Source organism: Phaethon aethereus (assembly GCF_964289735.1).
Source record: "Phaethon aethereus genome assembly, chromosome: 1".
Classification (NCBI taxonomy): Eukaryota; Metazoa; Chordata; class Aves; order Phaethontiformes; family Phaethontidae; genus Phaethon; species Phaethon aethereus.
The window spans coordinates 1,539,200-1,552,761 of record NC_138575.1 but is presented as its reverse complement, the minus strand read 5'-3'; the positions used below and the strand labels follow the sequence as shown (position 1 = coordinate 1,552,761).

Sequence of the window (13,562 nt, the reverse complement as noted above, 5' to 3'; positions counted from 1 at the left end):
TTAGTATGGATTGTCTCGTACATGTTCCATGATTTCTTTCAGACCCAGCCAGGTCTCCTCTGCAGTTGGGATGATTTGGTTGGCTGGCAGGAGGAAACCGTAGCGCCCCGTGTCTCGCAGCTCAAAGGCGAAAGAGTACTTGATGCCATAATCGTAGCTCCAGTCAATGCTGCCTCCACTGGCTTGATCTGAAAGAGAAAGGGAGAAGAGCCAGAGGGGTGAACAGAGGAGTGATTAGAGTTCTGCTCTCCTTCTTGTATTTGTGAGGAACACGTATCAGGTTTTTATGCGAACGCTCAGCTCCAATGTTTGACTGGTGGTGTCTCTCTACAGAAGCATCACTGCTCCCAAGAGGAGGAAACCTTGTGGGGCGGATGGAGATTGTTGCCCTGGGACAGCCCATAAAAGCTCGGACTGGCAAAATACTCACAGATAGTAGTGCAAATGCTCCCCACTGTAAAGGTGGTGCCATACAGGGACTGGATGGAACTGGCAGCAGCTCTTCCTAAGGCATCCTGGAGAGGAGAAGATGAAGGACAAGTCAGAAGGTAGCCTCACTTGATGTTAAGATCTTGTCAACCTGAACTATACTCAGGGAAATCTCCACAGTCTTTCACAAAATCTCCAATCTTTCACACCCCGCAATAAACTAGTGTCCAATCAATCCATTTCTTAATCTAGCGACAGCACTCACAGCTTCCATAGTGTTTTTGGGACGTGACACTGTAAGTAAATTACATCACAGCAGGTTCTATATCTGATCATCCAGCATTTCATCTCACCAACTGCCTTGTCAAGAGAACGTTCAAGAGATACCAGGAAATCCCAAGGCAATTGGAGATCTTCCAATAGTCAGCAGTCAGCTTTGTGCTCACTTCAACAACATAGCAGGTGGTTGTAATAAAAACAGAGCCAGGATCTTCTTGGGGATGTAGGGAAAAAGGACAAGTGGCAACAAACAAATTGCCACAAGGGGAATTGCATTTAGGTATTAGGGGAAAAAGAAAATCCCCATGGAGAAGTGGGGAAACTTTGGGAAGGGCTTGAAGAAGCTGTGGAATTTGTCTTTAGAAATACCAAAACAAATCAGAACAATTAATCAAAACTCAGCTGGGCAAGTCCCTAAGCAACCCAGTCCAACCCTGAAATTGTCTCTGGCTCCAGCACATGCCTGCTTTCAGCAGAGGGTTAGACCACAGACCTCCAGAGGTCTTTTCCATTTGAATTATGATTGTGAGATCCATACCGCCTCAAAGATATTATTACAGCTGTGACACTGTCATTAAAGCGGAAAGAAGGAAACACAGATGAGCAAAGAGGGCTGAGAATGGGTGGGGATGGCATGTGTTTGCCTATGACCAAGATTTTTCTTTTAAAGGCATTGCATCGCAGCAGGTTTTTGCTTGCTCTCATGGACAGTTACTGCTAGGGATGGCAGAGTTTAGTCTCTTGTTTTTATCCTGATATCACGCTGTAATACTTGAGTATAGAAAGCCAGCTGGACAGAACAGAGGAAGCTCAAGCCAAGTCATTATATCTCACCAGCTCAGCATGGTCTGCCGGTTCGGTGCATTTATAGCCATAGGGATACATCAAGAGCTGAGAGTAACTGTGGAGGGTGAGGAAGGCCCGGATGTTTCCATGATTCTTAATGAAGTTGACGACAGATTTAACTTCCACCTCTGAGTTGGCACTGGGCCCACGGTAAGAGTCAGAACAGGGATTGCTACTGGCTCCAGGACCTGTTGGTGCAAAAGGGGAACAAAGGCAAACCTGTAAGAACGGGCATTCATGAAAGGTCATCGAATCACAGAATAGTTTCGGTTGGAAGGGACCTTTAAAGGCCATCTAGTCCAACACCCTGCCACGAGCAGGTACATCTTCAACTAGAGCATGTTGCTCAGAGACCCGTCCAACCTGACCCGGGATGTTTCCAGGGATGGGGCATCGACCACCTCTCTGGGCAACGTGGGCCAGGGTTTCACCACCCTCATGGTCAAAAATGTCCTCCTTATACCTCGTCTAAATCTACCTTCTTTTAGTTTAAAACTGTAACCCTTGTCCTATTGCTACAGGCCCTGCTAAAAAGTCTGTCCCCATCTTTCTTGTAAGCCCCCTTTCAGTTCTGCTAGGCTGCAGTAAGGTCTCCCCGGAGCCTTCTCTGCTCCAGGCTGAACCCCCCCAGCTCTCCCAGCCTGTCCTCCCAGCAGAGCTGTTCCAGCCCTCGGAGCATTGCTGGGGCCTCCTCTGGCCCTGCTCCAGCAGGTCCATGTCTCTGCTGTGCCGAGGGCTCCAGAGCTGGACGCAGCACTGCAGGGGGGTCTCCCCAGAGTGGAGCAGAGGGGCAGAATCCCCTCTCTCGCCCTGCTGGCCACGCGGCTTTGGGGGCAGCCCAGGACATGGTTGGCCTTCTGGGTTGCGAGCACACATTGCTGGCTCATGTCCAGCTTTTCATCGCCCAGGATCCCCAAGTCCTTCTCCATGGGGCTGCTCTCCATCCCTTCATCCCCCAGCCTGTGCTGATACCAGGGGTTGCCCTGACCCAGGGGCAGGACCCTGCACTTGGCCTTGTTGAACCTCATGAGGTTCACACGGGCCTGTCCCTCAACCTTGTCCAGGTCCCTCTGGATGGCATCCTGTCCCTCAGGCATGTCAACCACACCACTCAGCTTGGTGTCGTCTGCAAACTTGCTGAGGGTGCTCTCGATCCCACTGTCTATGTCATTGATGAAGATATTAAACAGTACTGGTCCCAGTACAGACCCTTGAGGGACACCACTCATCACCGATCTCCATCTGGACACTGAGCCTTTGACCACTACCCTCTGGATGTGACAAAGATGAGGTCAAAGCAGACCAACACAAAGACAGGCTTTCCTAAGAACAGGTCTTCAGCCAAAGGCAAGTCCTTAAGTGCTGATAAATGCTCAAACAGCAGCGACAGAGCATGAATACTCAAGGGACATACTTCTAGATGATACAGATTCCTGCCTTCATCTTGTGCTCACTGGCAATTAATCAATACGAAGTTAACTTTGCAAAAGACAGCTACCATCCTGTTTGACCATTTTCTTTCTGAATCCCTTATATTAAGGCAATTACTGGTCCTGCATAACAGGATCTGGGAACATGAAAGGGAACTTAGGGACAGCCAGAAACCAGAAACTTCATTCCTACCTCCAAAACCTGCATCCCAGTTCCGGTTTGGATCAACTCCAACACACCGACTGCCTTGATTCTTGGAGCGGGTCTTCCTCCACATGCGATTCTAAAACAAAGAAACGCTATGGCTTCAAAAAGGAGCAAATCTCGGTCATTGCATTAGAACCACTACCCAGAAATAGTTGCCATTCACCAGGAAGCAATCCTAGGCATGAGCGTAAGATTATTTCTGATGGGCTGACTGCCAAGATGGGCCAATGGACAAAAAGTGAAGGGCTGGTGAATTTACAGTGGGTTAAGATGGGTTAGACAAGTAATTAGTATCTTTGCCTGCCCAACTCTTTTGTAACTCCTTCTTACAGCATTAAGAAATGGACTTTCAGAGCCTACTTCCCTCGCATTTACTGTTCGCTTGGAAGAGCATGACAGCTTTCTAAATCAGGTTAGAGACACAGCATGCTTACTCACTGTTGTGTGAGTGAATACGTATCCATCAGGGTTTGAGACTGTCAGCAGGAAAACGTCCATTTTGTTCAGTAGAGAGGTGACAGATGGATCCTTCCCATAGTCAGAGGCAATCTAAGCAGAGACAGTATGATACACCATGATTATCAGCATATTTCTTTGCCTGATGCTTATGCTCCAACAGCTAGGTACAGAGGCAAGTCTGGCTTTCAGTGCAGGGAAACAAGAAACATTAATTACCTGCTGGCCATAAATGTTCCTCGTTAGACTTGGAGCTTGGAAGGAGCAATGAATCTGCTTTACTATTTTATTCTGAAGACAGGAAGTTAATGGAAGAGGGCAACAAAATCTCTTCCTGTCTGTCCCAGAGAATGGGCCAAGGCTGGCACTAAGATTGAGATGGATTAGCCAGGTTGGGCTGCACTTCTCTGGTGGCTTAGTCTTTTTCAGCAGAATTTAAATGCTTCTTTATAGAGAGATGGAAATTTTGGCACTTTTGTGGAAGGTAACAAACAACAGTGTTTCTCTGTGTTGGCAGACTGAAGGAGCAAACTAATCTTCAAAAGGTCCTCAGTTATTTGTATAGTTACCAATCAACCCTGCGGTGCTCAACAATTTCACCTGAGCTACTACATTTTGTCTACCTAAACTTCTCCCAGCTGTTCTAACAATACACAGCATTTTTCAATTCTTTGTCTAGGCAGCTGCCATATTCTCTCTGGTGTTGGCTGTGTTTTAAGAGGGGTAAAGGGGAGTTAGAAGAGCTGGCTAAACACATACAGGTGTGATATACTTATAAGTAGTCAGAGGCATTCCCAAGATAAAAGAAAAATCCATCACTGCTAAAGTGACCTTTTTAGCTATCCATATTGCACTCGCTTGGGTAACCCACTCTCGGGAATGGATACCGGCATCAATCCAGATTGCAGGACGGTTGCTTCCTCCAGTGCTGAACTGTCAAACGAAACAGAAAGTTTTAAAACTCTCACTGCCACCTTTTAGTCAAGAACACCCCAGATAGACTGGGATGCTTTGGACTAAATTGTGCTGTATCTGTAATACATATGTATATTAGTATACGTATACACGCATGTAGGCACACGTTCTGTGACTTATGTCATACCTTCAGCACATACAAAGGTCGCTTTTCATAGGATTCCCCAATCTGGAGCTTACTGACAATGTTGCTATACTCAGATGCAAGATGTTCTAGTTCCGCATAAATCTGAAATTAAAAGTCATAATGACATTTACATGACATTTATGTATAGTACTGCCCAGAACAATTGTAGGACCTGATGAAATCCACCTTTCTCTCCTTTTGCCTTCATTACTACGACCTCTTCAAAGCCTTATATCAGTGTAGTCAGCACTGTTCCTAACATCACAAAGTAGAAGGAAGCGCTGCTATATCATCAAGATCTACTTATTGAAGGAATAAATCCAAAACCCTCTTTAAGGACTTCTGGTAAGTAGAAATACCTTACCCTCTGCTCGATGGCTACTGGTTTCCTATATTTCCCTATTTCAAGATTCATTTATTTCTCGATCTCTTTTGAAAATCAGAAGGAAGGGTTTTGACAGAACTCTGCAGAAGAGTTTATGAAGAAGTATGATCAACACTTGCCTGTTCGAACACTCTGTCAAGGAGAGTGCTGGCTCGTGCTGACCACAAAGTTAGTACATTTAAAAACAAAGACAGATGCTAAAAGAAGCTGGAAAGACATTTTAGACCCCAATATAGGATGTTTAATTGAAGACAGCATGAAAAAAAGGCCAGAAAGAAGAATCCTCTTCCCCCAAATCTCAGGTACTCACTGAATCCAGAGTGTGGTAAGTTCCATAGTTGAAGCTGTTGCTGCTGCGCTCCCTTTGTTGACTGTAGGCCATATCCTGCTTTTCTTTATCTAGAACAACCTAAAAGAAGCCATTCAAATGTTGAGAAAAAGCCTGCTTGATTTGCAAACTTCCGACCAAATGTTTATCTCAAATTACAAGATGGTGTGCTGCATACTGGCTCCAGACCCAGACCCAGGCTTCCCACAGCTACGAAGCAAACAGATGCTTCTGCTGAATGTATCTGTAGTGAAATGGGCAAGAATACCAGTGTTTAAATGGTCAGCATTAAGTTTTAAACACTTGTTAAGATTAACAAGAATAGCATTGGAAAGCTGAGGGGGGCAGTGTTTCTGCTGAGTTAATGCCATTTTAGGTGCCATTTTGAGATTATCGCTCATGAAGAAATGTCAGATTAGTGCCCAAGAGGGTGACTTTTCTCTCACTTGGTGGGGTAAAGTGCTTTCAGATTATGATCCAGACCTGCTCTTAACAGAGTTTACTGAATTATGAGTAACTTTAGTGTTGTGATTCCCAAATATCTGAGGCCAAAAGACCACATGAAATTCCTCAGGGGTTATCAGAAGAGGAGCCCTGTGAAGCCTATGTGTTTACTGATGTCACTATTCAACCTGGTTTCAGACCACATCTGCAGAGTGATCTCCACAGCTTCCCAGCACAGCAGTGATCCACAGATCATCTTTGAGAAATTAATGCACAGACTACAAAAATAAGGGAAGGACCTCATGGAAAGCAGAGTATAGAAAAGTCCATTAACTAATGAACGAGGCCAAATTGTGATTCACCATTTGTTTCCACAGGATTTAAAAGCTAATTGGGTGCTAGTGACATTGCCTACCTGCAGATCTTCAATCAGGATGGAGTACTCAATCCCGCAGGACTCCAGGAAGGCTTTGACTGCTTGGACGCTGTCAGCAGGGATTCGCACATCCACAGGGAGGGCAGGGGTGGAGGGATTTATCCAGAAATCAAGCTGAAAAGAGAAAAAGAAATGGATCTGGTTTGGGGAAGGCGTTCTGCAAACAGCTGTTCTAAAGCTTTAGAAATGCTGATTTCTCCCAAATTGAACTACTCCTGCAGTATTCTGCCCCATCACACTTACATCACACTCCATTCTTTAGGCCTCACCACAACTTTCTACCAGTTAATGTGACAAACTCACAAAAAAATAGCAAAGGTCTGCAGGAGGCTAAAGTTAGCATTTTCACTGAGTCAGAGCTTCATACACGTAAAAGGAAATTTTAGTCTTTGGTGATGATTATTTTATTATTCTCCCTTTCACCAGAAACAGTTTCAAGAAAAGCTCCATATTACAGCATTAGGTAATATGAAACCCATTGGTTTTATTCCTCCTTTGGTAAGGCTTTTCTAAATTTTCATTTCTATACTATTCAAATCAATATTTTTAAAGAAAGCAATAATAAAAATTCTTACCAATGGCAACAAGAACAGCAATAACCTAGAATTTTATAGTGTGTTTTCCTGTTTCAATACCATGTAGACTCTAACTAACAAATTCCTCCCATAACACTGGGAGACAAGTACAAAAACATTAGCATCTCAGCTTTAAAGACAAGATTTTCAATACTAAGATTAAGAGCAGATCCATTCAAATATGATTGTAAGCCCAATAAGAAGAAAATGTGAATGCAGGCACTCCTTAATACCTGGCTGGTACTACAACTTGCAGATCAAACACCAAGAATTGAGACAGTAAATTTATTTATGGCAGCTGCCAGAGTGTGGCATGAACCTTCCAAATGCGACACAAAGTCCTACTGTGACAAGTCCTACCCCAGTCTGAAACGTTGAAAAATGCCTCTGTGGTAATAACATACCGCAAGGTGTTCCAGCGATTCCAAAAGCTGTAACTTCTTAACCTCCTCCTCATTTCTTGTCTTGATTCGGAGAACCTGGTGCCTGCAATGAATCAATAAGTCTTCCAAAACAGTCTCAAAAAGAGGCCCGGTTGAACTAGCTTGTTTTAAGATCATGAATTTGGTGGGTAGTTAGTTGCATGCCACCAGCTGATAGGGACTTCTTTATTGCAGTTGACTTAAGTGTCACTCAAGAGTTCAACCAACAACCTGCTATAGGTGCACTAGATTAGCAACTAGTTAAATTTTTAAGATTTCGTCATAAACAAGACATCAAGTAGATGAGTTTTTAATTGCTTACAAGGATCAGTCTTGCATCTTTTAGTTATTTGTCACAGCTTGCAGAAAAAAAATTCTGGTTGAGTTTGCAAATGTTTGGGGAGCATTATACAACAGGGCACACAGTGAAACAAGGATCTAAAACAATTACAAGGTTTTAGCATGTGTCACTAATCAACTCTAAGTTTTGCAAATTCCTTAATATATGGAAGGTTATCGATTACATGATTAGTTTGACTTTACTATAGAATTCTTTAGCCTAATAACTATGTCATTATGTTTAAAGGCCTACTCTCATAGTCCTTAGGCTGTATTTGCCTTAATGCTAACATTGTAAGTATGTGTAAATGGTTAATCATGACTAAAGCAGGCCTCATGAAAATTAAAACAAAGAAGAGTTAAAAGCAAGGACTGAGAGATTAAAGAGAACAGAGAAGATATCTTACCCTTGAGCATAGAGACAGACTGGCAGGAATGCTCTAACAAGGATGATAAGAAGGAACCGCTTGGCTGGACAACAGAAGGGGCAAACATCCAAGGAGAAGAAATTATCTTCAAGAGACCCATGACCATAAAAGGGAAAAAGGAGTAGGGGGCTAACTCCCCAAACGACCACCTGAGACCCCCGCACATGTATAGTGTAGTTTTGCAATGCCAGCATTATGTAAATGTAATAGATAAGCAAGGAGGCGGTGATTTCTTGGAAAACATGTGAATATTCATGTCTTTAAGGTATATATTCATGTCTTTATAAGGATGAACTTTTGTTTCAGCGCACACATGTTAGGAGGAGATATCCCCCATGCGTCCAGCACTGTAATAAACATACCTCCTTTATAACTCTTTTGAGTTGTGAAGTTTGTTTCCACATGTCAACATAACACTGAATACGTAATTCATTTCACTTTTTTTTCAGTTTAGTCAAAGACAGTTGACAAACTTCCCTGTGTTGTCAGAAGCTGATACCATCAGAGGATGGCTTGCGCCATCCCAGGTGGAATGAATCACCATCTGGAAGTACCTCACTCCACCGGTTATAGAGGTAACCTCAGCGATTAACTTAGACTATGCATTGTAAAACGTACAGTGATCACAATGTACAGTCTTTACGTTGTTTTTAGATCACTAAGAACGTATATCTCATTCAAATACACAATGTTCCAGGCTGCTTGGTAAAACAAGTACAAGCAAACAGTACCAAGAGGAGAGGCTGATGAGCTCGGGCTTGTTCAGGCTGATCTAATTGCAGCCTACAACTAGTTGAAGGGGAGTAACAAAAAAATTACACTCTTCCCCATAGGGGTAGATGATGATAACAAAGGGAAACAGCTCCATGCCCTGCTCTGAGCAGGAGGATGGGCTAAAGACTTCTGGAGGTCACTTCCACCCAATGTTTTTTTATGAAATGACAAAAGGATCTACAAACAACAAGCGTATGCAACAGTTGGGGGACAGAAGATCCTATTCTGAAGAGAGGTTCCTTCAAACACTGGAGTAGCAAAGCAGCAAGACAAGTCAGTCATAGAAAGCAAAGAATGTGCCCCAAGCAGATTTTGTAAAGATCATTAAAAAAACCAAGGATAATAGGGCCTTAAATGAAAGGTCTTCCACAAAAGCATAACTCACCCAACAAAAGTTTCCAGGCACAAGGAAGCCCCAAAGAGGGCACTGAAGATCAAAATCAGCTTCATGTTTGATGTGAAGTTCAGCTCAGCCTAGCAAAGGTGAATTTATACAGGACTTGTTAAGAAACCCTTTTTCAGATAAAACATATCTGTATTCCATGTGACTATGTTCTCACATTTATCAGAGCTTTCAAGGCAACCAACAGATAGGAGGCCAATTTCACCTCCAAAAAAATATTTTCCACTGACACATTCAAACCTGTAAGGGAGGAGTTGTTTTCAAAGTTTTGCCCACAAAGCTCCTCAGTGTCCTTTCACACATTTTTCTAGGTAGACGAAAACAGAGTCAAACTGAATGCCATCCCAGCTCTCACTGGGAGTGAGGAGCTCTACCAGTTGACTCTTAGTCGTGTGTTTTTCATCTACTGTAGATTTCTAGTAGCCCACTGCTCGTTACAAAGAGGCAGCCAGCAGAAATATCTCACTCCAGCAAAAATACTCAAGTTGAAATAATTGAGTGAAATAATCACTCTGGTGATAGCAGGCAGGTTCTGGATCCTGCCTGCCAAGGCCATGCTATAAATTCACTCTTATATACAAGCTACACACTTCTAGATATAAGCCAGATAATTTAAATATATTCTTTATTGAAATTGGAGCATTCCCTCCATCTTCAGTTGGGATGGTTTCATACAGATCCAGCCCGCCAGTGCAAATTAAGGTTGCAGCAAGATTCACATGAAAGCAAGTAGGAACAGAAAAAAGCATTGGGTGAACAGGAACTTCAGAGATCAACTGTGCAGCTAGACACTTCTCCTTGGACAGGCTTGCTAGAAATCCTCTTGTAATGAAGTAACCTTCTCAGAAAGAGATGACAGAGGTCTGAAGAAGTGCTGGAACAGCCAATTCCGGGTCAACTTCACAATGCCCGCAGGGCTGTTCCTTGATCCAGTAGCTCTCTGGGTTCCTTTGCTCTTGCGCTGGACTCTGCCTACGTCTCGCTTCATGGGGAATAGTCTCCATCTTGTTTGCCTTCCATAAAGGTGCTCAGATATTTGAGTTGTTGTTATTCATGTTGAAGGAGTAATGGTGACGGGCTGTCTCCTGGTTGAGATTTGGAAACCACCTCTCTTGCCTTTGGTTGTGGGAACACCCAGATGCAGCTGTCCCAGAATGACAGGTAGAGCTGGAGAGCTGTTTGGTACACTTTTTTGTTCATCCCATTAAAAATGTTACTGAGGAAGAGCCAGGTGCTGATCCTGCTGTAATACCTGCAGATGGGGTTCCTGGGAACTCACGTGGGACAGAAGGGAGATGGTTCAGCTACTCTGTAATCAACTTCGGGCGGCTGAGGAAAGGAAGGCTCTGACAATCCCCACAGGATCTCATCCGTACTGCTCTCAACGTTTGTCAGCACCTCCCTGGGGAGCCACCCCCAATCTCCACTCCCACCCTACCCCTCTGCAGTGGTGCCAGTGGCTTGGGTTCATGCCCACCATGGCTTGGTGTCATGGGTTCACAGCAGACTCCAAGCAAATCTTTTGTAAGGCCAGGCCTCATGTTTTTGAGAACAAAGGGAGCCCCAGGCAGAGATTCTGCCTGTTTTGACATATAGGAATTAGTCATCCTTCAACTGTTGTATCTTGGGGACACACTATGGAGAACATATTGATCTGCAGGGAGGTAAGATATGTTCCTGTGACTCCCCAGGTCTTTGAGGTTTAACCTAACCCAGTCCTTGGGAAACAACGGGATCTCCACTCCCTTTAACATAAATCAGATCCTAAGAAACAGGAAGCATCATGAGAACTTCCTGCTTTCCATCAGTACAGTAATTATGGTGGAAGTCAAATCCCACCTGTAGCTTATGGCCTTCAACATTTCATAAAGAACCAACAGACTGTCCATACCACCTCCTGTGGATTCTCTCTTTGAAAACAGGAAGGAGGGACTTAATTTAGAGCAAAATTATAGCTTGCTTCATTACTCATGCTACATCCCTTATGGATGTAAAGGCTGCCAAGAGATCCCGCCAACTGTGATGTCAGGGTCTAAAGTACACCAACAAGCTCTGAGTGCCCTGACCAGCCTCATCTGGGGCCTCCACCCATTGCATTTAAGGAGCTGCATTTAAGCCCAAACCTTTGTACCCACTCCTAATCCCCACTGGAGAAGCTACAGAAGCCTGCAGCACTGTGACCTCCCGCTATAGCCATAAGGTCCTGCAGGGTTTGGAGATCAGCTTGAACCACAGAGTAAGTCCTATGGGTGAAGTCCTGCACAAGCTGAAAGCCTCTGTAGTGCTCAGCTCAAGGCCCAAAACACCTGAGCAAATTAGGGAGCTGCAAGAGCCGGGGTGCACCGCCATGGCAAGCCAGAAGCCAAAGGTGACAGCAAGGCAGGTGCGGGGTAGAGAGCTCACCACAAGCAGCATGGCCCCATGGGACCCGAACAAGAGGAGCAGAGTACGTCTGGTGGCACTGACCAGGAACAGCCACAGTCCAGATTCTCAGGTAAGTCACACAGCAGGTCCACAGCCAGGATGTCAAGAACTAGAAGCCCAAGACCACCATGCACCCTCTGCAGCAAAAATGAGGATCAAACCCAATGGCCTCGGCTTAAATACAGCTCCCACACCAAGGGGCGGAGGGTGTGTGGGTGGGGACCCTACATGAGCGCAGTCAGGGCAATTAGCGCTCTCAGGGCCCTAGCACACTAACATGGGCAGGGTGGGACATACTCTCTGCACAGTCCTAAGAGGATGTGGTATCATGCAGTGAATCACGAACATCCTGGTGACATGTCAAGAAGTGAAAAGTTAAATGAATCTTGTCTAACAAACTTTGTCTTGTTGCTTAAAATTGCAATACTGGTATGTAGACAGGCTACCTGTGCGGTCGTTGACAGAGGGGACAGAATGGATACAACCCCCTCTGTCCACTAAAAAGGCCTCAAAAGTCATCAAATTTAGGTGGAGTCACTCCTTTTCTGTAAAGTCCGGACCATCTGTTGCCCCCCTCTAAAAATGGTTCTTGCAACCAAGATACAGAGTAGTAATCTCTCCTATCACATGGGAAAGGTAAGCGAGCCCACAGCATGCAGTCCCCCTCGTCTCCCATCCTCTCAAAATAAGTGTTCAGCAATTCAGTATGACAGGAGAGGGAAGGGGAGACAATCTGTGCTGGACTGAGCTTTCCTTGTGCTCCTGCTGCTCCACTTGTCCCCTCTGCCCTCTCCACATACATTCTGCGTTGCCTCCTGCTCTCTCACGAGGCACCTTTTTTGAACCCTACGCATAACTTACAAAACTCGTATTTACCTTTTGAATTGCTTTCCCTTTCGTCAGCACATAATCTTTTCTCTTTGGCTTGCTGGAGGATCTGTTTCAGGAAAATAATATCATATGGAATTTTTTAGTTAGAACAACGCACAAACATTACTTCCTTCATTTCTAGGGGGAAAATATATATTGCTAATTCTTACCGTGTGCGTGGGCTTGCAAGAGAGGCTCCAGGACACAAGGCTGACTGGTCTTCACACAGCTAAAGCACAGGGAGCAGCACCAGCCCCTGCCCCAGGAAAACGCAGCCAGGAGGGGAGCCCTCGCGTCTTCACCATTTCTGCTGAGATTCTCAGCAAGCCCATATTCCTCAGAAATCCCAAACACGTTTCACCTTGGGATAGAAATGTTTCTTTTCTCATCATCTTGAGATAGGCCTTTGTGGTGGTGCATTGCCGTCTGCCTTGCTCCTGGAACTCTCATCAAGCCTTGGCCTTGGTGCAATGAGTTTGGTGGTTGAAAGCCCCTTGACTGTACCAAGCTCTCTTGCGTAGCTAAGGTGGGGAATGGTCCTGACTGTCCGAGAGCTATCAGTTGTGGGAGTAACTAATCCTCCCCAATAGCCCCAGAACATATTTTATCCAATCGTGACGTGGGTGGATCAGTGCCAACATCACTGGTATTTCGAGAATTACTGGCAAATGATTGTGACAAGGATGGAAATTTACTGATGATGCCTAAAGTCAATCATCTGCTGACTCTATATCTCAGCGAGACCCTTTCAGCTCTCCTGGACCGCAGCCAGCTGCGACCAGCATCTGCCTCTGAGTGGGACGCTCCTCATAGCTCGTGAACTCTTAAGTTCACGATATGTTCAGAGGACCGTCACCGAAGACTGGCACGGACCTGGGTTGATAGCCCTGTTTTGAGGCTCAACCCGTCACCTCTTGAGAAATGCAAAGACATTTGATGTGAGTATTTCATGGAATTCTTGGGAAAACTTTTTAACAGGTACCT

At 44.8% G+C, this 13,562-nt stretch overlaps 1 protein-coding gene across 1 annotated transcript; it reads right to left on the bottom strand.

The window, feature by feature from the left end:
• On the bottom strand, positions 1–12,617 carry CPA2 (carboxypeptidase A2; the record flags this gene model as incomplete). Its single annotated transcript, XM_081996611.1, has 12 exons — positions 12,585–12,617; positions 9,267–9,355; positions 7,323–7,404; positions 6,323–6,457; positions 5,446–5,544; positions 4,751–4,852; positions 4,480–4,581; positions 3,631–3,741; positions 3,178–3,268; positions 1,543–1,742; positions 431–515; positions 1–188 (listed from the first exon to the last, which is right to left on the bottom strand). The coding sequence occupies exons 2-12, from the start codon at positions 9,329–9,331 to the stop codon at positions 1–3; spliced, it is 1,260 nt and encodes a 419-aa protein (XP_081852737.1). The 5' UTR covers positions 9,332–9,355; positions 12,585–12,617.
• Between the last annotated feature and the right edge of the window lie 945 nt (positions 12,618–13,562).